Source organism: Seriola dumerili, unplaced genomic scaffold, assembly GCF_002260705.1.
Source record: "Seriola dumerili isolate Sdu_G_001 unplaced genomic scaffold, Sdu_1.0 BDQW01000025.1, whole genome shotgun sequence".
NCBI classification, from domain to species: Eukaryota; Metazoa; Chordata; class Actinopteri; order Carangiformes; family Carangidae; genus Seriola; species Seriola dumerili.
Genome location: NW_019174280.1, coordinates 19,604,890 through 19,627,658, shown reverse-complemented (window position 1 = coordinate 19,627,658; position 22,769 = coordinate 19,604,890). Strand labels below are relative to the sequence as shown.

The window sequence follows — 22,769 nt, the reverse complement described above, 5'->3', positions numbered from 1 at the left end:
GTGTTTCCATTAAATATAATCCTGATGATGTCTTGTAAAAAAAAATTCACATCTCACATAATGAAATCCAGCACTTTTCAGATTATTCATGAGGAACCATAATGATGCACAATATAGATAAAGGGGTTTATAACTTACTGTGGATGCTGCTTGACTCTGCTGTGGCTCTGTCACCAACTGCTGTCAGTCATGTAACTGCCTTTGCTTTATGCGGCTCACAGCAGGCAGCCGACTTAGGGAGGGACTCCCTGTCCAGTCGCTTGTGAGGGAGGCGCTGACACAAGCCCATAAACAGCCCATTGTGTTTTTTTAACGTCACTAAATTACATCCACACCTGAGCGCCTCGTCACCTGACATGCCAGTGGCGTCCAGGAATGTTGGCCAGAGACACTGGCACAGTAACCTCAAAAGGTGCTTGGTTGATCAACGGAAAACTGAAAGGGATTGATCAAACTGACTGTAAATCGTCCGGTGGAGGAGTGTTGAATTCACCAGTGACGTTAGTGTGCACTGTTGCTGTCTGCCAGGGGAAAGCTAGTTAGGCAGCCACACAATCATTCAAACAACACCTCCCCCTAGCAGGAGTTTACATGACTGCAGAAAACTGGCAGCTCATCACAGGGCATATAAAGGAAATGTCATAATCCAGTCTTTACATTTTTTAAATATGCAGTCGTCTTTGTTGTGTTCTATTTTCTCACCCACACTCTCTCCAACACACTTTTTGTTTTTGTGTTCTTATATTGTCATTTATATTTAAATGAAATGCCTTGGTGCGTAGGTAGATATACTGTAAATACCTGGAAGAAGACACACTCCTATTGAAACACATATGGTAGTCTTTCCTCTGTCTTGGACTCTGTGCCGAGAGCTGATTGGTTGGAGCTACTGAAAATTCAACTCACAAGGGAGGTATTACAGAAAAAAAGGATCATTGTTCTAATGCAGAGCAGGGTTTGCATGCAGACTAGGACTAGCGTAATTGGATTACCGTGCTTCAGAGGTGCAGAGTTTGAGTTCTGCACGAGGACATTTCGGCTGAGCACTTTGAAAAGGTCACAGGTCGTGTCATGAAACTCGGGGATAATGTAAATGATAAAGTTTGCTCCTGTAGAGGTTCAGCTCTCAAGTTTAATAAGTCTATGGCGCACACTTTACATATGTGAGTGTAGGAAGGTGGCATAGCAGAGCATGGTGAAAAACTGCAGCGTGCATGTTTCCAGCCACTCCTGCACGATAACGCTATCAGCCTTTGGAGTCTTTTGTTTTTTTGGCTGCTCGGTCGGTGGAATTACCCCTTGGAGCACCGAGGCAGCAGACCAGAAAAATAATTCTGCATTCATGCTGTACTAAAATAATTAAACACACGTCTCGTATACTTTCCTGCGGCTGCCCCCCCCCCTCCCCAAAGAAACATGGCTCTTACATTTTCAATTAAGTGTGTACAATTACATTTATATTGATTTTAATTGATTTGTGTGGGGTTTTCACTAAAGCTAAGTTTATGAAACTCCATGCTTATGACGCATCAGCACGTCTAGATCTTTGTAAAAGAAAAAACAAACATGTTTTATCGTTTGTGTAATCTGTACAAAAAAACTGAAACTATTCCTCTAATAACATGATTGCTATGAAATAAAGTTGTAGCTGCAGTGACACAGAAAGAAAATGCTGAGGAAGAATTGCATTGATTTACCCCAATGCACACGTCCACTCACACACGCCACCACCTCTGACTCTCCAAGATTACACACACACACACACACACACACACACACACACACACACACCTTTGTTAGCAATGACACCGACACACCCACATCCATTACTTGTTTAACAGACCCATTCTGTCATAATCATCTTCTGAAACCTTGCAGAACGGGAAATCTATAACTCTCAGCAATTTTCATTTGTTCTCTCTCCCACAACGGAGCTATGGGATTCGCTCAGCGGCACAAAGCAAAATCACTAGTCACTCTTCCACAGCAGCGTCCAATTTCAAATATTTGTAACATAATCTTGAAAGCACAGTTTGCTCATATGGGATTGAACTTTGCTAACAATAACGTGTTTTTGTTGGCAAATTGAAATAGATAGTAACCCTCCGGATGCCAGTTGCCCTGCAGAGGAAAGTGGGCTATTCTACATTAATCTAACACATGGTTCACTTACACTCTGCTGGGCCCTGACTATTTAAAAAAAAAAACTGACTATAACATATTTCCTGATAGTTCTTTCTCAAATGTTTTTCACTAATATTTCATTATTCAATAAAATCCTCATCAAATTTGAGAATAAGTTCAACATTTTGGGAAATACAGATGTTTGGTTGCTTGTGGAGACTTAAATGAGAAGTTTGGAACAACTCTCATATTTGTGTGGTAAATATGAAGCCACAGCCAGCAAGCATAGCATAGAATAGCATACCATAGCGTAGCGTAGCGTAGCAGAGCATAGCATGGCACAAAGACAGGCTCTGTCTTAACAAGAAGCTGATTTTAGATGATTGCATATAAAGTCAATAGAAAGACTTCAGTGGGCAAGAGAGCACAAACAGTTAAGTCTGTAAACTTACGAACAGATCTGAGATCTCAAATAAGGGCAGTCTCCAAAAAATGTCGAAGTATTCCTTTATAATGAGGCCTGAGCTCTGACTCACTCAGTGATACTGGGCCATCTTGAAACTCACCCTGAGGGAATTCATTTTACACATTAAAAGAATATAAAAGGTGTGGCGAGCAGCTAAATATGGCTGCAGAACCATGTGTGTATCCTGGCAAAGAAAAGGCAAACTGAAACACCCTGACAGAAGACTACTTTCTTCCATATGGACAAACAGGGTCAGCGGGATAGATCTGTGTTTAACACCAGTGTCTTAACACCCTTGATTTATTTTATATAGCCTGTTCTAAATATTCTGTATTTGTAAGTTTGTCCAGTTCCCTCTGGATTCTGTTGATGTTATCTCCTGCTGTCTATGGCCGCTTGTTAATGGTGCTTGGCCGTGCTGCGTTGCTGAGATAAACATGTCTTTTTCGTCTGCTCCCAGTTCTGCCAATCAAAATCCTTCAATTTGGAGACAATAAGGTTTTGTATTTTTTTTTTTAACTTTTTGTAAATCAATATTAAAAACAAACAGATGAGGAAACAGTCATCCAATCACCACATCCTGAGAATCTTGTACATAATTTCTTCAGTCAGTGAAATAAAACAAAAACCATGCAGTTGTTGTCTTTAGCCCCTGCAGGGCAGTGTTGCCTCCTGTCATATCTCTCTCTCACACACACACACACACACACACACACACACTGGATTTGCTGAGGGACTTCACCCACTCGGAGGATCGTTCTGCCAGCTTGTTTCCATGCAGTCTATCCCCCTGCCTCAGCATTAAACTGGCCTCTTTGTTCACCTAAATCCCACTATTTGGCTCGTCCACTTCAGTGAACACCGTAATCCAGAGTTGCACTCTCGCTCCGTCTTTCAGTGCTGACACTGCTGCTCACCTCGGACAGCAGGGAGCGTTCGTAGCAAACAAGAATGTCAAATATTGTTTGGCTCGAAAAACAGGTTGTTCAGTAGCAGCATGTCCAAAAATGCACAGCAAAAAAAAATTTTGAATAAGCAATTGCTTGTTTTTGAATCACAAAAATAGCATAAAACAACACTGACAAAATATTTATTATCCTTATGTATTTCAGAAAAATTAGGAACAGATAGACATTTAGACGTTATTAGGTTTACTCCTGGTATGTCTCAGACTAACATCCTTATCAGCATCCTGTTATGAACGAACTCTGTGATTAGCAGCAATTAAATGGGAGGATGATTCACGGTGGAAGACTTAACTGAGCAAACTATGGAGTCCGCTGAGCCAACTATTTCTTCGACAACAGAAGTTGAACTGTTCGGAAAATGTCAGACTTGTTAATTGGATAAGAAAATAAACTTTTAGACTGTTTTATTTTGCAAATACTTTAAATGTCACATTTTTCACAAACTGATTGTTTATCAAAAACATACAAAGATGGCTTCATTTTATTATTATTTGGTATATTTAAACCCTACTCATTCTTTTGCTCTCTCTCTCTCTCTCTCACTCTCTCACTCTCTCACACACACCCACATAAACACATGCTAACACAAACATGTCACTTGTCTCTCTCTTCTTCACCCTGCAGTTGTTTATTCGTGCGCCTCATTGTGATGAGTGCTGTCAGGATGCAGCACAGAAACAGAACGGGGAAGGACACACAACCCCACCACAGCTGTCTCTCTCCAAATACCTCCACCACCGTATCCCTCCGCCTGGCGTAGTCCTGGAACAAAGCCTCCAGCTGGAACACGGTGCACAGGGACAGAAACAGGTGGAAGATCTGGTGACCCTGGCCCACAAAGTCGCAGCGGCCCGGGAAGAAGCGCTCGGGGATGGGACAGGAGAAGAAGAGGGCGGACAGCAGGAAGGAGGCAATCTGGAGGGCGTGGAAGGGCAGGGAGGGCTCTTGTGTCCAGGAGACGGTGAACAGGCGGTGGGCTACGGGGCTGATGTCCAGCAGGTATGCTAGGGTGGTAGGGATAAGCTGGCAGATTTTACGCCGCAGTGGGTACGGCCGCCTGTACCTGGATTTGGCGAAACAGCAGCCAGCACAGGAGAACCACCCAAAGAAGGCAGCTCCGGGTAGAAACAACAGCCCTATGTAGCTTTCTCTCCACGCTGCCTCTGACGTGTAGAAATAATGTCCAAGTGAACAACCATACTGATACACAGCTACACCCACATAGTCCATGAAGAAGAAGAAGTAGTGTGCGCGTTCGGAGTGAGACTGTAAGAGGTGAGCTGCAACACTGAAGAACAGGTAGGTGAAAGAAGACACCAAGAAGAGGCTCAGAGGTAGAGCTGCTGCGTCCAAGGTGTACCCCAGGGTGACTACGTTGGCCCACCAGCGGACCAGCAGCACAGGACCTGCAAGCAAATGAGTCCACACGTTCAGGGACTCATTGTGTCTCTGGAAGAGGCTGAGGAGGTAGCAGCGCCAATCCTGCCGGACGGGACGGTAGCCTGAAAGGATGTAGGGTTCTCGGAACAGGCTGGGCACCTGGGAGGCGGTGACGGTGGGGCTGGGCGACGGCACCGAGGCAGGGACGAGGTCTGACAGAGGGGGGAGCCGGCGGAGGTGCTTGATGTTCAAGGTCAAGGTGCTGAAGCGTTGCAGAACATCACCAGACATAGCTGAGTGGTGGATGTGGGAGAGGACTGCTGGAGACAAAACTGAGAAAAAGAGACAGTGAATTAATACAGGAGAGACTGTTGCATGGATTTCAGTCTAATAACTGCACAGGTATTTATTCATCAAGACCTTGTAATGGCTCATAACCTGTGCTGTGCTTTGATGTGATGCCAACAAGCATTATCTAAGATGTTTTTCAAGTAGAGTGCATCAATCTGCACAGTAAATCAGAGGTATGAGGATCGGGGTAGAAGAGAGGAGAAAGAAGAGAAAGTGAAATCTGAGCTTAATACAAGATGAGGGAGATTAAAATTGGGTAATAAAGTTAATAAAACTCCACACAAAGCGGCTAGAAACATGCTGTGAAGCTTCTATAGACAGATTAACACAGGAGGACTGTTTCTGTCAGGCCTGACGTACTGCGTCTGCGGTGCTCTTAAGCTTGTCTGAAAGGTTAACACATCTACAGGATGTTGGTCCAGGCTGAATCATTCTTGAGAGAAGTTTCATCTACGGCCTCTTGGCTCATAACAACTAAAAAAGATGGTCCACATTGCTCACAGTGATCAAACAAATACACACAACCGGACAGTATGCATTACAATAGACACAGACATTCTTCTCCACATGAGTCATGCGCACCGGAAAAACAGGTATGTAACCATCACCCTGCTCCTAGACACACAAACACACACACACACACACACACACAGAAGAATGTAAAGCACTGTTTGTCTCCAAGGTAAATGAGCATCTATGGAGGCAACAAGAGAAAAACACACACTCATGCTTCTCACAACAGCTACTGTGTGCCCTGACCATTTCTCCCCTCAACAAACACACAGTCTCCCTGACACCATTCCTCTAACCCTGTACACATGCATCTATTTAAATCCTCCCAGTCACAATGGGAGTTTTGAACTGAGCCGATCTTACACAAACAGGGTGAAATCTTCGACCTTTGTGCAAGTTTCTCCTAAAAAACAAACAAACAAACAAAAAAAACACCTCCATGTGCATTTCAGCCAATAAAACAAATAAAATGTTATTTTCCTCTGAATTTATTTTGATTTAGCAACGAAGAAGCCTTTATGTACATTTCACGTTGTTGTTTTTTTGTTTTTTTTAATCCATGTCAACAAAATGTCTAAAATAAGCATTTTAACATCATAGATATGACCGAGATACTTACAATAATCCAAACGAACACACTTCAAGGTACAGCTGATTTGTGATTTGTGGTAGTGTAATATGAAGGAACATCAGCTCACCTGCTGGTATCGTGAACACCTGTTGCCCCTCTGGAGTCGCACGTCTCTGCAGGAAGGGAAGGAAGTCTTGTCTTGCCTTACAGGCTTTCCTCCATCAGAAAGAGCACATGCTTGGATAACTGCAACATGTTGAGGTAAAGAGGTATTTCAGAGGCTGCAGACAACAACAGGGTAAAAACACAGCTGACACGACAGCCCGGAGGCTGAACGCGTGGGCGGGGTTAAAGGACCAGAAAAGCCCTGAGGTGCTTCTAGCAGCTTTTTCTTATTCTTATAAGAGACATTTATTGGTGCTTATTCTGTGACAGAGACGTTCAATATTTTGTTTGTGTTTGCGTTTACATCTATATTTATATCATTTACCATTTATTAGACTCTTGGAGAAATCACATTTGTCATTGTTTTCTTTATGTAGCCTAAAGGACATTATGGTAAAACCATGAAGACAATGAAACATACATGTTTAATTTTGCATGTGTGTCTCCATCTTCTGTCTGGTATCATACACTGCATTCATGATTAAAACTAAAGGTTTTTGTGTTCAGCAGTGCACGTACAACAAATGCAAAATGTATTGGCTCTTTCATAAGATATTCAGACAGTGAAAATGACTGAAGGAAAAAAAGAAAAATCCAACCCCAAATCAATACAATACACTGACACTTTGTTATTCTTTGTGACTCATTATGAATCTGAATCAATATATGCCCCTAAATTAATTTATGGAAATGTTAGAGGGAATTATTTCTGTATGAAAATTATGATTAAATGATGTAATATTTATTTTTATTTTTAATTTATTCTTTCTTCCTTTATTGGTGAGATAATGTAAAATAAAAAAAAATAAAAAAATAGGTGTGACATGAAGGACACATTGGACATAATGGACAGACATGTCAGACATGATATCAGATGAGAATAAACCAGGTTAAATCAAATCCACAGGTGTCAGGTACAGGTGTATCAGTACACTGCTGTTGGCTCTTAATATTTAATTTAACTTAATTAGATTCAGAGATTAGATCAGTTTTAGTTGAAACTGTTTCATAGAGGTGTTGATTCAAAGATATGGTCATTTTGGTGGATGCAGTTTGTGTTGCTGTTGAATGATATTGCATTATACTGACGTGTGTTTCTATTATTTTGTCTAAACAACAGGAACACCTCTGTAGAACTCATCTTTTTTTATATCTGCCTTGTTCATTGTTGGTGTTTTACCAAGTGGGATCTTTTTTATTCAGTTGTTTTATTTATTTTTTTATCGTGTCCTGTTTTATTGCTTTCATTGTGAAGCACTTTGTGTCTGTTTTGAAAAGTGCTATATAAATAAAGTTTAGGCAGGTTTTAGAGATAGCATTGTTAACATGCAGTATGTTGAAAAGTCCCTGTTTATGTCGCCATCTCCTGGACAGATGGACAAACGTTTATTCAATAGGCTTTTTCCTGCTTTTTCTTTTTCAACAGTCCGCCTCTTCCTGCTCTATTTTCGCGGGAGTTCTTGAAAGGGGCGGGGTCGTTAGTAACACCGAAGATCCTATTGGACGATCGCACGTTTACCCGCCGACTATGCTAAGGAGTGCGTGCCGAGTTGACCAATCGCCTCTTACGCTGCACTCGCACCCGGCACGCAGTGGCGCGAAAACCCTTCAGTTGTGCGGTGAGACGGCAGCGGGGAACACGACGCGACAAACTCTGAGCAACATCTGAAGCGGTTTTCAAGAAGAATAAAAAATCACACAACATGGCAACCGACGTCGTAGACGACCAGGAGATGAGGGAGGCTCAGAGGGATTACCTGGACTTCCTGGACGACGATGTAAGTCCGACTTTTGTCCGGTTAAACACTTTGTTGTGGGGGATTGAATGACAAAGCCATGCGGCCACAACAAAAGAAGCTCCCTTCGTTTGATTAGTTAGGAACAAACACCTCTGTTGGCAGTTAAATTACATCCGTTTGCACGTGCTGCACGTTCATATGAAGCTTGGTGCGAAAGTTTGATTGTTTGTTTGGTTTACATCGAGCTGAGGCGTCTGTCTGCTCGAGCTCAGTGAAATAATAATCATCATCATCATCATCATCATCAAAAGAGTTTGAGTTAAAATGAACGTATACCGTCTTTTTCCTGCTTAACTTGCAGCAAGACCAGGGGGTTTACCAGAGCAAAGTCCGCGACATGATCAGCGAGAATAAAGCCCGGCTCACCGTCAACATCAACGACCTGAGGAGACGCAACGAGGCCCGGGCTGCAAAGTAAGTAAGGGTGTGTGTGTGAGAGAGAGAGAGAGAGCTGATATGAGATTTCCAGGTCTTTTATAATTCATGAAACTTGCACAAAGAGCTGATCTCATATCTTAAGTAGTTTTCCAGTCTTCCCCACACTTAGTAACATATTGCATAGAATAACTGTCCATTGAACAAGTTTTAAAGTCAGACTGTACAGTTGAAAGATGAAATGACATATTTGCCCTTAAGCAAACTTAAAAGTTCAGTTTGCAGCCACCAGTGTTTATGAGATGCCAACGTTGCTAACTCTAGCTAGGTTTTGGTTTGTAACTGTGATTGCTGAGGTCAGGTTGTGACTTTATGGCTTCTCTATTTGTGCATCTGTCACAAATGAACTGTCATGTTTCATCAGCCCATCAGTGGTTTAGTTTATCTGAATAGATAAAGTAAATTGTTTACTATTGGTGGAACCACCTGCTGGAGACTTTCAGTGTTTCGATGTTATTATTCGTCTTTATGGAAACAAAAAATCACTCCTGACCCACGGTAATAAAAACCATAATTAAGCCAGTGATCCAAATGTCCATTGTCCCTGTCAGACTGATGAGCAATGCCTTTGAGGAGCTGCTTGCGTTCCAGCGGGCGTTGAAGGACATGGTGGCCTCTGTGGACGCCACCTACGCCAAGCAGTACGAGGAGTTCTTCATCGCCCTGGAGGGCAGCTTCGGCTCCAAGCACGTCACCCCTCGTACCCTGACCTCCCGACTGCTGGGCAGTATGGTCTGTGTGGAGGGCATCATCACCAAGTGTGAGTTTCCTACTCATGTTTTTAACTTCTTTATCGTAACTTTTTTATAATGTTGATGATGATACTTATATTGTGACTTTCTTGGGTTCACTTCCTGCTTTCTCGTTTTCTTCTTCAGGTTCTCTGGTGCGTCCCAAAGTGGTGCGCAGCGTCCACTACTGCCCGGCCACCAAGAAGACGATGGAGAGGAAGTACACAGACATGACCTCCCTGGACGCTTTCCCTTCTAGTGCCATCTACCCCACCAAGGTAACTGCATTCATAAGGCATTACTCAGAAGAAAAGGCTCTCGGAAAAACGTACGTAGAAGTCACGAGACTCTTCCTGACTTTGTGACCGTCTCTTCTAACAGGATGAGGAGAACAACCCTCTGGAGACAGAGTTCGGTCTGTCCATCTACAAGGACCACCAGACCATCACGGTGCAGGAGATGCCGGAGAAGGCGCCTGCCGGGCAGCTCCCCCGGTCTGTGGACATCATCCTGGATAACGACCTGGTGGACATGGTCAAACCGGGAGACAGGGTGCAGGTCGTTGGGACGTACCGCTGTCTGCCCGGAAAGAAGGGAGGGTTCACCTCCGGCACGTTCAGGTGAGATGAGAGCTCGCGTGTTAGAACTGCCGTAGCTGCTGAGTTCATCCTCCTGCTTTAGTGTAAGTCTTAACACCCTGTCCTCCGCAGGACCATCATGATCGCCTGCCACGTCAAACAAATGAGCAAGGAGGTGTCCCCCTCCTTCTCTGCGGATGATGTGGCCAAAATCAGAAACTTCAGCCGCACCCGCTCCAAAGTAAGGCCTCGCGCTCTGACCGCCTGCGTTTGCGTTGTTTACAAAAGCAAACCATTGAACTGAACGAGGGAATGAAATCTCTTCTTCTGTTGTTGCTCAGGATGTGTTCGAGCAGCTGGCTCGCTCCCTGGCGCCCAGCATCCACGGACACGAGTACATCAAGAAGGCCATCCTCTGCATGCTGCTGGGCGGCGTGGAGAAGGTGCTGGAGAACGGCTCGCGCATCAGAGGAGACATCAACATCCTGCTCATCGGTACCAGAGTGTTTCCTGCTGATGTTCTCATTCCTCCAGGAAGTTTGAATTTAATATTAAACTAATTACCTCATCATCATTTTTTTTTCCTGATCTCCAGGTGATCCCTCAGTAGCCAAGTCCCAGCTGCTGCGTTATGTGCTCCACACGGCGCCCAGAGCCATCCCCACCACGGGACGAGGCTCCTCTGGTGTGGGTCTCACCGCCGCCGTCACCACTGACCAGGAGACCGGTATGACACACACTCATAAATGCATGAAAACACTGGCACGCACATCTGACATTTACTGTAGCTTAAACCCACTTCTACATCTCAACGCTTTATTTCTTCTTCATTAGGTGAGCGCCGGCTGGAGGCGGGCGCCATGGTGCTGGCTGACCGCGGCGTGGTGTGCATCGACGAGTTCGACAAGATGTCCGACATGGACCGCACGGCCATCCACGAGGTGATGGAGCAGGGCCGCGTCACCATCGCCAAGGCTGGGATCCACGCCCGCCTCAACGCTCGCTGCTCCGTGCTGGCAGCTGCCAACCCTGTCTACGGCAGAGTGAGTAACCATGCACGTGTGTTCAGCCGCCGCGTAACCCGTCAGCTGATCTAGATCTAAAACGCCTCCATCTCCTTCGCAGTACGATCAGTATAAAACCCCCATGGAGAACATCGGCCTCCAGGACTCCCTGCTGTCGCGTTTCGACCTCCTCTTCATCGTGCTGGATCAGATGGACCCCGAGCAGGACCGGGAGATCTCCGACCACGTGCTGAGGATGCACCGCTACCGTGACCCCCGCGAGCAGGAGGGAGCAGGTACTGGGAATCAGGGGTTTTTAAAACGCTATTCCAAGTTTTAAAAACGATTTTTAAAAAGTTTAATGTCTAACATGATGCGTTTCCTCGCTTTGCTGTTCAGCCATGGCTCTGGGCGGGACAGTCGACGTCCTGGCCACTGAGGACCCAGACGCGGTAGCAGAGGAGCACGAGGAGCTGCAGATCTACGAGAAACACAACAACCTGCTGCACGGAAGCAAGAGGAAGAAGTAAGCAAACGTGGCACGGGACAAAGCATCACAGCCACGAGCTTGTGTGAAACGTAAATGAGTGCAGGAGGTTAAAATGAAAATGTTTCCTTTCGTTTCAGGGATAAGATTGTGAGTAAGGAGTTCATGAGGAAGTACATCCACATCGCCAAGATTGTGACACCTGTGCTGACGGAGGAGGCAGCCAATCACATCGCAGAGGAGTACTCGAGGCTGAGGAGCCAGGAGCAGCTGGCTGCAGATATCGCCAGGGTGAGAGCGGCAGACTCGTCATATGTACACCAGAGTTTATTGACACGCGACGGATGTACCGTATTGATTAGACCTCTCCCCTCAGAACTGTGTGTATGAACCTGCTCTGACCTCATTCCCTCTCCTCCTCAGACCTCTCCAGTGACGGCCCGAACTCTGGAGACCATGATCCGTCTGTCCACGGCACACGCCAAGGCCCGCATGAGCAAAACCGTGGAGCTGGAGGACTCGGAGGTGGCCGTGGAGCTCGTCCAGTTCGCCTACTTCAAAAAGGTGCGTGCTGCTCTTCAGTTCTTAACGGAGGGGATGACCAGGGTTTGTCAACACATCAGAATAAGAGCAGACTGAAGATTTCTGCAGTGGCATGTTAGTAAGCTCTGGTCTGGGTTTGTGTATTTTTTCTGTCCAGGTTCTGGAGAAGGAGAAGAAACGTTCGAGACAGGAGCGGGACTCTGGCTCGGAGGAGGAGGAGGAGGAGGATTCATCCACTCAGCGTTCACAGAAAACTCAGAGGAAGAGGTGAAACACAGCTGCACGCTTTCTTATCCTCTCCATGCATGGAAGCTCATTTTCTCCTCTTACTGCTGCTGCTGTCGTCAGTCCTCAGTAATTATATCCTGTGTTTTCCTGCAGGGGGCGCCGTGGCTCTCAGGGCAGCGAGCCCTACAGCCCATATGACTTCAGTGAGGAGCAGAACGTCCCCGAGAGTGAGCATCACTTTGTTTTTTAATTTGACCCGTACTGCTGTAGTCTGCTTTCCCACTCTGAACGACTCACTCCAAACACAACAAACTCCTTCACGTTAGGACAATTTTTTTTCTGTTATTATTATTATTTTAATTCTATTTTTATTTTAAAGGAGGTATTCTGTTCCCTTTTTGAAGGAACCTTGAAAATAAAACATTTACATACTGTATCTTGTGACACAAGATTTGTGAGATTTAAAATGATAAAAAGTCACTGGCTCTTTTAACTGATCCAACTGACTTTTGCTCCACTATTATTATTATTACTACTATTTATTTCACAGCTTGAGTTACTTGTGCAGAAATTTTACTCACAAACACGGTCAGCAAATAAAATGTATAAAAAATGCAAAGTGACAGATTAACCCACATTATTTACTGTGCTGCAATTACTTTTGCTTTCGATTCTTTAACCACGATTTGCTGATATCACTTCTGTACTCATCATTACTATTTTAAATGTATTTTTACATTGTATAATTATAATATTGCTACTTTTACTAAGTGAAGGATCCGAGTTCTTGTTGAATATAGACACGTTTCAAGGCGCTCGAGGACACCTTACAACACAGTAAAAGATAAATGTACACAACAAACAAATGTAAAAGTACACGACATAAAATGCAGAGAAATAAATGTGATTAATCGCTGGTGTTGAGAGAATCGATATTAGTTAGTTAAGACGTGAAGTGACTGAGCAAAAAAAAAGTCTTGGGTTCAAACGGTTAAATTCTTTAAATTAAATAATGTTTGAATTTTTTGTTTTTTCATCAAGAATCTTTAATATTACTGAGAAAACGCTGAAGGTTTGAGGTTTCACATCCTGTACCTCACTGTCACACACGGCTGTCTTATCACTGTATGTAATCGAGTTCTCACATTGGTCTGTTTGCTCTTCAGTTCAGGCCGGCACGCCGAAACCAGCCAAGCCACAGCGAGAGGAGGAGGAGCCCATGGACGCCTCATCACAGGCTGAAGACACTGAGCTCTCTGCAGACAGGTGCGTGACAGTTTCAATAATGTAGTCAAAGATATTTATAGGTAAATGATGTTGGTGAAATTACTTTGTTTGCCCTGTTTTGTTTTGTGCTGTGAAATCTCATTAATCCAAATGTGCTTCTTCTCTAGACTGAAAGAATTCAAGTCGTCCCTGTTCGCCGTGTTCCAGTCCGCTCACGCTCAGTCCGTGAAGATGAAGACGCTGATGGACGACGTCAACAAGGAGCGCCAGAATCAGTTCACGGAGCCCGAGGTTCGCGCCGCTCTGGCCCGCATGCAGGACGACAACCAGGTCATGGTCGCTGACGACATCATCTTCCTCATCTGAGGAAGGAGGAGGAGGATGACCGTTTCTGAAAATTAATAACATGGACTTTGAAAGAAACGGTGATTTATATCAAAACTGTACATTTGTTTCATCTGATATTGGACACTTCTTTTATTTTTCACGCTGTTTTTCGTCTCTCATTTTCTGGAAAGACACCTGACCTCTGATGCACATGAGGCACCAAGAAAGACTTGAACCGGTTTATTCTGATGGTGGGTTTTGATCCACATAAGGTGCAGGTTGATCTATTAGCAAGACCAGTGCAAAAGCATCAAGTTTAATTCATATATGTATGCACTTGTTTCCTTTCAGGTAATATTACTTCAAAAAATGGTTTTATTACCTTGTCTCAACAGATTAATGTTGTGTGTAATTAATGAGCATTTCAGTTCATATAAAGAAGGCAGGTGTTGCAGCCCAGTGCAGGTACAGTCTTCATTTAGCAATGAAACATACTGTGCATTACTGCATCAGAATAAGGACATTGTGAAGTTAGTGTTACCAACACTTCTGTTGTCTGGGTTTGTATATAGTTGAAGACAAGTTTTGAAATTGTTAATTAACTGTAGTTGTGTATAAAAAATTAAAAAAAAAGAATAAAATAAAATGTCGTGCTTTGGAAATGGCTTTGATTTATTTATTTTAAATTTTTTTTAAATGAATTGACAGTGCAATGATACAGCATGTTTCTTAATGTGTGTAGTACGGTGGCCCAGAGAGCTCAACGCACTGCAACTTGCAAATTCAGAAAACATCATCAGTTTAACAACACATGCTACAAATACTCGCAACACAGCAGAAGTGTTTCCAGGGGACACTAAAAAGTGATGAACCTGGCTGGGACGCACTTGTTCAATGCTTTGTGACCTTTTTTTTTTTTTTTCCCCAGTTAAACATGATGGATTTCCAGCAGTCTGCCTCTCAGTTGGAACTGGCTCCCTGGGGCCTGATACGACGGGAGCCACGACTTGAATCTGAGAAACCATTTCATGCAAGTACGTTTTTTTTGTCTGAACTCGTGTGTTTCCTTTACTCATTTTTTAGTTTTCCATTTCAAATTGCGCATCAAGCAGGTTAATTGAAACACACCTAGTAACACGTCTGTTGTGTCGGGAGTAATTGCAGCACGTGATGTTTTCTGAATTCTTGTTAATTTGCATGTGTTTTGTTGAGTTGCAGTGCTTTGAGCTCTCAGGGCCACCGTACCCTCAGTGGGTCCAACAGTCTGTGACGACTTTCTGTTCTGTATTCAATACATGCAGGGAAATCACTGAGTACCTAATGCCAGTAAATGTCTTGTGTGATGTCCCAGATTTTGCAAACAACCGACCCTTCCTGTATTTCTTCTTTTTTTTTCTGTTAGAGTAAATCTAGCTGGAAAAATGGTAAATAATACTGGGAACTTTGTAATTTCCCATAAGACACCTCCTGCATGTATACGTGTGTTTACAAGAAACATTTTTTTTTTATTTGGAACCACAAATAAATCCAGACCTCATCTTGTGTGGGATGTGGGTCCCACACAGCTAGACACCTCTCGACTGGTGAGGGCTTCACTGTTCCACCTCACTTCTCACGCCGCTTTACCCCAATTAGTCGACACTCGTCTGTAAGGTGAACAGGTTTCCCATCAGTCAGATAAATGGGGCGGTGGGGGAACACGGCGTCTTTGCACCCACACTAGCAAATTGTAGACGTACAGCATGATCTTGGCTCCATTATGTTACTTAACTGGCTCTGATCAGTCTGAAGATAAGACCACGAATCGCTCGAGTCTTGCTCTAACCCCCTGACAAGCTAGAAACTGCCGCTACTATCCATTACACAAGAGGCCGCAAACTCTCACAACCCACGGCTGACTCATATCAGTTGTATCAAAGGCTACAGCTTGTCTCTGCATCACATTTCTCAGCTCAAGGCAAGTTTAGTTTTCTTTTTTTTTTTTTTTATCTGTGGGTTTCATCACGATCATTGTTGAATAAACAAAATACTGAAATCCTGTTCCTGTTACTATGAGCCTCTCCAGTCTCAAAAATGTTAAGTACACACAAAGCACCAGCTGCAGTTGCTCGTGAGCGTTGGTATCAAATCCTCAGGAGAAGTTTGAGAAACTTGCATCTTAATCTGAACAAAAACCTACATGTAAGATGATGTAGCTTTACAGGTAAAAATGTAGCGTTTTTTACAATGCTTTATGCTAAGCTAGGCTAACCAGCTACCGACTGTGTCTTCCTTTCATTGGATGGAAACTGTAAATAACTTGGCAGGAAAGTGAATACCAGTTTGCATATTTCCCAAAATGTCAAAACTATTGCTAAAAAAGCTCCCGAGCTGGGAGTTAGTAGAGATAACTGGTAAATGTTAGGGTGCGCTTCTTGATCAGGTGAGAGTTAGGGTGAAAGTTAGATTCAGGTTCAGGGGGGGAAGGGTAAAGGGAAGCATCAACAGGGAAACAGACTTCACTTCTCCCAGAATCTGCAGTTGGAAACTACATGTCTACTTTGGCATCCATCCATCCATCCTTTGTTTTATGTTTTCAACTTTTTATTTTTTGACATACGCAACAAACAAACACACAACAATATGGCAGAGTTAAATGTTTTTAGATGCAACTGTTTGCATTTAACTGTCCTACATCTCTCCTGCGTTAAGTCATCATTTTCTTATCTTTTCATAACATCAGTAATATTTGTTGTGGCATCAAGAATCAACTAAAACAGTACATTTGTCAAAAGAACTGTCAATGAATCAGAAGCATGTCACAACGTTATCATAGTGATCGATTGAGGTTTACAGCTAAACCAACGCAACGCTGATAACTAACGTTTGATCCTCCCATGCATTTCCCACAAGTGGAGCTTTACAGTGAGTATTGTTTGGCAGATTTGTCATTTATTTTTTGCACGCAAGGCACCAGCTGAGGCAAGGTGTCTTCTTTGCCTGATACTATGACCATGTAGCCGTTTCTTTCTTACATCCTTATGTTCCTCTTTTCATCTACGATCAGCTTGGTGGCTTAATAATGGGAGAGTACACTTGAACCGTCTCTCTCATCCCTCTGTACCAAATTACTCAGAAATAAATAAATCAGCAGCAATTCATTTCTTTCATCTTATTTTGTCTTCAAGTTCATCGCAGGACATTTGGTATTCTCTGTCTTGAGCTTTGTTTTCTTCTGCCCCTTTTATTTGTTAAATTATGCAACATTATAATTTTGTCCTGTGATTGATCTTTAATGAGTTAGTTGTAAAGTCCTCTGAGCAATGCTTGTGATGAGAGACTATATAAATAAATGACCTTGAACCTGACTCAGTCACTTGGTATCGAGTCAAACATCACCTCAGGGAAATAAGGCAGCAGACTTTTTTGTAACAGGCTGTAAAGCTGCCTGGAAACTAAAGCCGGCTGCTTTGTTACTGTTGGGGTGCTTCACTGGGAATTAGTGGGGAACAGAGGAAGAGCCATTTGGCAAAAGAATATGGAAACAGTATAAAGAAAGAACTAATGCACCTTTTTTTTTTTTTTTTTACTCAATTCATGTTGCATTCACTAAAAACCTGAAACTGAGAGTGATTGCTCATATGGTCGTAATGATGGTACAGTGTCTATGTAAAATCTGCAAGATGCACAGACATCTGTTACTGCAATAAAAAAAAATTAAAAAAATTAAACTTTTAGGTGATACATTATTCACACATCTTTAATTATAGAAAGGAATAGTTTGACATTTTGGCAAATAGCCTACAATTATTTGCTTTCTCATTCATGTCTGTTCTGTAAATACGAAACAACCTCCAGCAGCCAGTTAGCTTAGCTTAGCTCAGAGACTGGGAACAGGTGCAGACAGCTAGCCTGGCTCTGTGCAAAGGTTGTAAAATCTGTCCACCAGCGCTCCTAAAGCTGGTGTGTTAACATATTATACCTCGTTTGTTTAAACCATAAGAAACTGAAGTGCAAAAAGGACATGTCATGGTTTTAGAAGGGGTTATTTGCCAAACTATGTCTTGGCTGAGTGCAGTAATTTCCTTGAGTAACATTTGGATGCTAAGCTAATCTAACCAGGTTTTGACGGTAGCTTTATATTTATCCTATAGATGTGGAAGTGGTATCAATTTTCTCCTCTATCTCTCAGTAAGAAAGCAGACAGCTGTATTCCTACAATGTTGAACTATTCCTTTAAAGTTTGCAGCTGTATAATTAAAATGAATAAGCACAGTAACAAAAAGTAACATGGAAAAGCATTTTTAAGATTCATTTTGCAATTCCAATTTTAATTATTAATTCATAATTTAAAGACAAAAGAGGAAACAGAATTAAATAATACTGAATAAACATTTAGCATGTTTTTAAACTTTGGGTTTTTAATGCATGATTTAATAAATAAATTAAATTTTTATTATAATAAAACAATGTAAAAGCAGATAATCATTATGGCACACTCAAGCTTCCATAGTGCTGACTGCAAAACTGCAATATCATAGTGTTTGTTTTCCAGAGATGCTGCTCATGTTCATTGCTTTACTGTTATTATTACAAGCTTTAACTAAAGGTATTTTATAGGCCGCACTACGTTTTTCAAATTTCTACATTATGATCAGCTATTACGGTCATTCATCATCATTTTTTGTGCATTAGTTTGCTTAAATTTTGTCTGCGAGGAACATATTGTTCATTTTGCAGGGTTGATGGTGTCAAACTGCATCCAGTTCTCAAACCATCTCTCGTTACATCACATCCAGTACAGCTGTGCTCCAGTTAGTAGTCTCCTTACTCATATGATACATAAGGAGAGAAAGATGTTATCACGTGGTTATGCTGATTTATTACCAGAACCCCCGTCAGCATTTCCTTGACCTAAATTGTTTAGAGTGGGTTGGCAGCGAAAAGGCGCAGTTACTATAATGTTTTTTGTGTGACTGGGATAAAGAAAACACAAAGTCTATGTTGAGTCTATGTTGGTTTCTTAATGGGATAACGTAACAAAATTATGCTAATATTTTCTCATACTTTAGTGTTGCTCTCTGAAGTCAGTTTTTCTGCTTTCAGCTATAGATCACATTTGCAGACTTATTTTAAAATGAAATCTTAGCCAGATTTTGACAGGACATCACAAAATTAACAACTTGTCTTACTTGGGTTTGGGTTGACAAAGTCTCCTCTGGTTTGATTTGGATACTGAAAGAAAACTTTCCAGCTTAATTTGCAGTTTTTCACAACACTGCTTTTTCCTTTAAGATCAAAAACTTATTTTTTTGCTATTAAAGTGAGAAGCAGTGCAGGCGTTTTCATAGCCACATCAAAAAGGTCTATAGGTGAAGGAATGTTTTCACACGTTTTCACAGGATGCAACAGGTCAGACAAACGAAGGTGTCGCCTGGCTCATCACACATTTAAAATTCGAGTGGAAATAATGACTTGATAGTGAAAGGTCAAAACTTGTTTAAGTGGAAAAAGCCTGAGACTTTGAACATTAAAGAGAAAGTAAAAGCTGTTGTCATTTGTACAAGAGTGTAACACGGTCTTATCATGTCCTCTGTATGTTTGAGATGCATGTTGCCATGTACTGTAATGACAATAGGACATATGCATACAAAGGTAAAGCATGAAAAGTGATGGAGGTCTTCGATGGACAAAGAAATAAAATGCCAACCATTTATCTTGTTGAAAATCAACATGTGTATCTTTAAAATCAGCGACAGTCATAGCGGAAATGCACTGCAAACACCAACACAGTCTGCCTGCATATAAACACAGAGAGCATGCAGACACAACACGACAGCAGATCAACGCTTCACACTTGAAGTTGAGCTCTGAAAGCGAGACGACACAATCATGCTGCTGGTGAGTTGGACTGCTCGGCTTCTCTTTATCTCTTATCGACAGTCATACGAAGGGTGATTTAATGTTTATACGACATAATGTAAACTGTTAAATAGGATGGGCTCACACTGTATGAAAAGTTTTGACTCTCAGTTACAGATTTCATACTGCAGGTTTTAATATTGTGAAGCAAATGAGAGATATCTGAGACTTTACTTTTCTGTCATTCAGAGTGTTCAAAAATTAATCCAATTAATCCAAGCATTCACATATTGATTAATTGATTACTTCGAAATCAAGCAAAGCAAGAACTGACAACAGATACAAAACAAGCTGCAAGTATTTCATGCAGTTTGCTCCTTTCGTCATAATTTTTTTGGATTTGTCTTTAGCTGCTGTTTCATGTCATTACTGATAAAACACTTATAATGAACCTGGCCTGCTTGTTGTCTTGTATTTAGTTGTTGAGAGCTGTCTTGGTGCTAGGCCTGGCTGCATCGTTGCACGCCACCAGAAAACGCCAGGCCATCTCGGTGAAGTTGTGGAAAGGAACTGGAATGAAGGAAAAGGTATTGAGACTGGTGCTGGATCCCTCGGTGCAGCCTCAGATCGTCAGCATGTCTGCCTCATCCATCGCCAACATGTCTCTGTCGCCGTGGACATACAGGTGAAGTCTGAGGGCCCTTCATGTCATTTTTCATTCATTGCTTTGTATGATTGGTGCTAAAACATGTGTTTGTCCTCTCTCCTTGCCTCTCCAGAGACTCCTATAATGCGTCTCGGTGGCCCCAGAGGATCTCCCATGCTCAGTGCCAGACCTCTGGCTGTCTGAGCCTGCAGGGAGAAGGTGAGGATTCTTCACTGGAAGCTCAACCCATCTACTACCAGGTCCTGGTCCTCCACAGGTGAGCCATTGCAGTCTGAAGCTGCTGCCGATGCTTTCTTTTTTGTTGTTGTTTTTGGTTGCTGGTTTTGTTTCTACTGCTACAATCATTCTTGTGTGCACGTTTAAAAAAATTAATTAAGTTCATAGTGTTGGTTGATGCATTTCCTGTGGAAAAAAGCTGCTCGGGTGGGACATAATCAAAGCAGGAAGTGTAAACCAATGGTATATCAGTTTTGATACACATACAATACATGAACTGAGTAAATGTGATTTATCTGGTATGAGTAAATGAACATTACGGCGTGTAAAACTGACAAATTATCTCATTTCATTTTTTGAGTTTGAAAATTTAGAGACACAATGACTTAATTTAATTTCTTTGTGTTTCATCCCTTTCCATGTTCGCACCCGGTGCAATCAAATTCAATAAAATATGATACTGTAGTCTAATAATCTGACTAAATCTGTCTAACTCTGAACGTCATCCGTGTATATGCAGCTGTGAATTATTTTTCCATCCCACTACAGAGTCCCAAGGCAAAGGCAAAATAACAAAGGAGGGAGGAAAGGAAGGAAGAAGTACGAATACAGACTGGGGATGGAGGTGATCACAGTGGGCTGTACCTGCGTGCGGCCCAGTGTCGTACCACAGTAATAAGACACAGGAGGCCTCTGACGTTAGCGATTCTTTCAGCGTGCTGTAACTGTTGCTTTCACCAGGTTCTAACTTAAAACAATCAATATGTAATCACACAGTGTTGTAAGTTATAACTGATTCAGACTGTGTAATGTGAAAGAGCCTTTTTTTTTTTTTATTTATTAGCGCTAGCATCTTCCTGGCTTGCTATGTGTTAGCTGTTAGCTTGCAAACTGTGGTAGCTAGTGCAAGTTGTCCCTGTGTCACAAAGCCTCTAATTTCATGAATATTACTGTGCCACCTGCCACAATGTGACCGGGCAGTTAACATGTTAGCCATAAGAGCTTGATACACTGATAGTATCCTTTCTTTCTGCCCCCCAGTGGTGAAAAATTACATATTGCAGCTTTAATCCAGCAGACAACTGAATCTTGAAAGGGGTGTAGTTGAACATATTTGTGTGTGTGTGTGTGTGTGTGTTTTAAAAAAAAAAATTGTCTTATTTTATTTCTATAAGGTTTCGTGGCTATTTTAACTCACATTTTATAATAACCATATTCTTATTTTATTGTAAAGAATATCGAAATGCTTTATTAAACTTTATTTACACCAACTTTGATGTCTGCTTTGAAAAATTATTTAGCAAAATTAACATTTAACTATTAATGTCCCCCAACCCACATCACCAATGAAAATTACACTTGCGTGTGTGTGTGTGTGTGTGTGTGTGTGTGTGTTTACCACAGACTGTATATAAATATGGATGCAGCCTCCGTGATGTCACCGATAGATATCTGAAGAGTTGTTTTGAGGCATAGTGAGATGCTCCATCGTCGCCATCTTGGCAGCGCCTGACTCCGACTAACTCCTGACAATGGACAAAGAGGATGTGTGGAGCTGAGACTTCAGTGAATACCAGTTTTATAGCAAGCATATGCTTGCCTACCTCTCACTCAAAGCGGCACACCCTCAATTATGCATAACTTAGTCTTAATAAAATTTAACAGATGAGTTATATGAAAATTTACCCCCAGTACAGTTGTCATGAAGGAAGAAATTAGCTATAGAGACCAAAACTGTTTTTTGTACCAGGCTGTGAATATGTTTATTTCTGCTGTAAAACTCACTGACTTTGGAGCCAGAGGTCATTAGCAGAACTGAAGTTTTAAGCACTTCTGTGTTGGCTTCATTTTCCAGCGTGCAGAAAATCATACAGTCAATATACAAAGACAGAAATGATGAGAACAAGAGCAGAGTGCAAGTTCAGTCAAGCTGTTTTTACTGACCATGCCAAATAGATACAATCAACCCAGCCTCAAAGACATACAGCGACACACAGTTACAGCAAGTACAAACCCCGTGTTACGACTCCCCCAGTTACAGTGCAAATATTTTAGACATTTCAATCAAGTCAGTATGACTCAACAACTCGAGCAAATTTCATCTTCCTGTTTACTCTTTTAGATTTTAATACCCTTGAAAACCATAAA

The 22,769-nt window shown here is 42.2% G+C and overlaps 3 protein-coding genes across 3 annotated transcripts; 2 read left to right on the top strand and 1 right to left on the bottom strand.

Annotated features, from left to right (window-relative positions):
* Positions 1–4,042: 4,042 nt before the first annotated feature.
* LOC111238318 (membrane progestin receptor beta-like) lies at positions 4,043–6,617 on the bottom strand. Its single transcript, XM_022767761.1, has 2 exons — positions 6,501–6,617; positions 4,043–5,270 (listed from the first exon to the last, which is right to left on the bottom strand). The coding sequence occupies exon 2, from the start codon at positions 5,227–5,229 to the stop codon at positions 4,153–4,155; it is 1,077 nt and encodes a 358-aa protein (XP_022623482.1). The 5' UTR covers positions 5,230–5,270; positions 6,501–6,617; the 3' UTR covers positions 4,043–4,152.
* Positions 6,618–8,167: 1,550 nt separating this feature from the next.
* Positions 8,168–14,504, top strand: mcm3 (minichromosome maintenance complex component 3). The gene is made up of 17 exons (XM_022769166.1): positions 8,168–8,316; positions 8,639–8,751; positions 9,324–9,532; positions 9,651–9,781; positions 9,885–10,123; positions 10,214–10,322; positions 10,423–10,576; positions 10,677–10,808; positions 10,916–11,124; positions 11,207–11,381; positions 11,485–11,611; positions 11,713–11,863; positions 11,996–12,136; positions 12,273–12,382; positions 12,497–12,570; positions 13,510–13,609; positions 13,738–14,504. The coding sequence occupies exons 1-17, from the start codon at positions 8,242–8,244 to the stop codon at positions 13,934–13,936; spliced, it is 2,448 nt and encodes an 815-aa protein (XP_022624887.1). The 5' UTR covers positions 8,168–8,241; the 3' UTR covers positions 13,937–14,504.
* Positions 14,505–19,702: 5,198 nt separating this feature from the next.
* Positions 19,703–21,457, top strand: LOC111216392 (interleukin-17F-like). Its single transcript, XM_022737903.1, has 4 exons — positions 19,703–19,777; positions 20,218–20,423; positions 20,518–20,661; positions 21,171–21,457. The coding sequence occupies exons 1-4, from the start codon at positions 19,769–19,771 to the stop codon at positions 21,295–21,297; spliced, it is 486 nt and encodes a 161-aa protein (XP_022593624.1). The 5' UTR covers positions 19,703–19,768; the 3' UTR covers positions 21,298–21,457.
* The last annotated feature ends 1,312 nt before the right edge of the window (positions 21,458–22,769 follow it).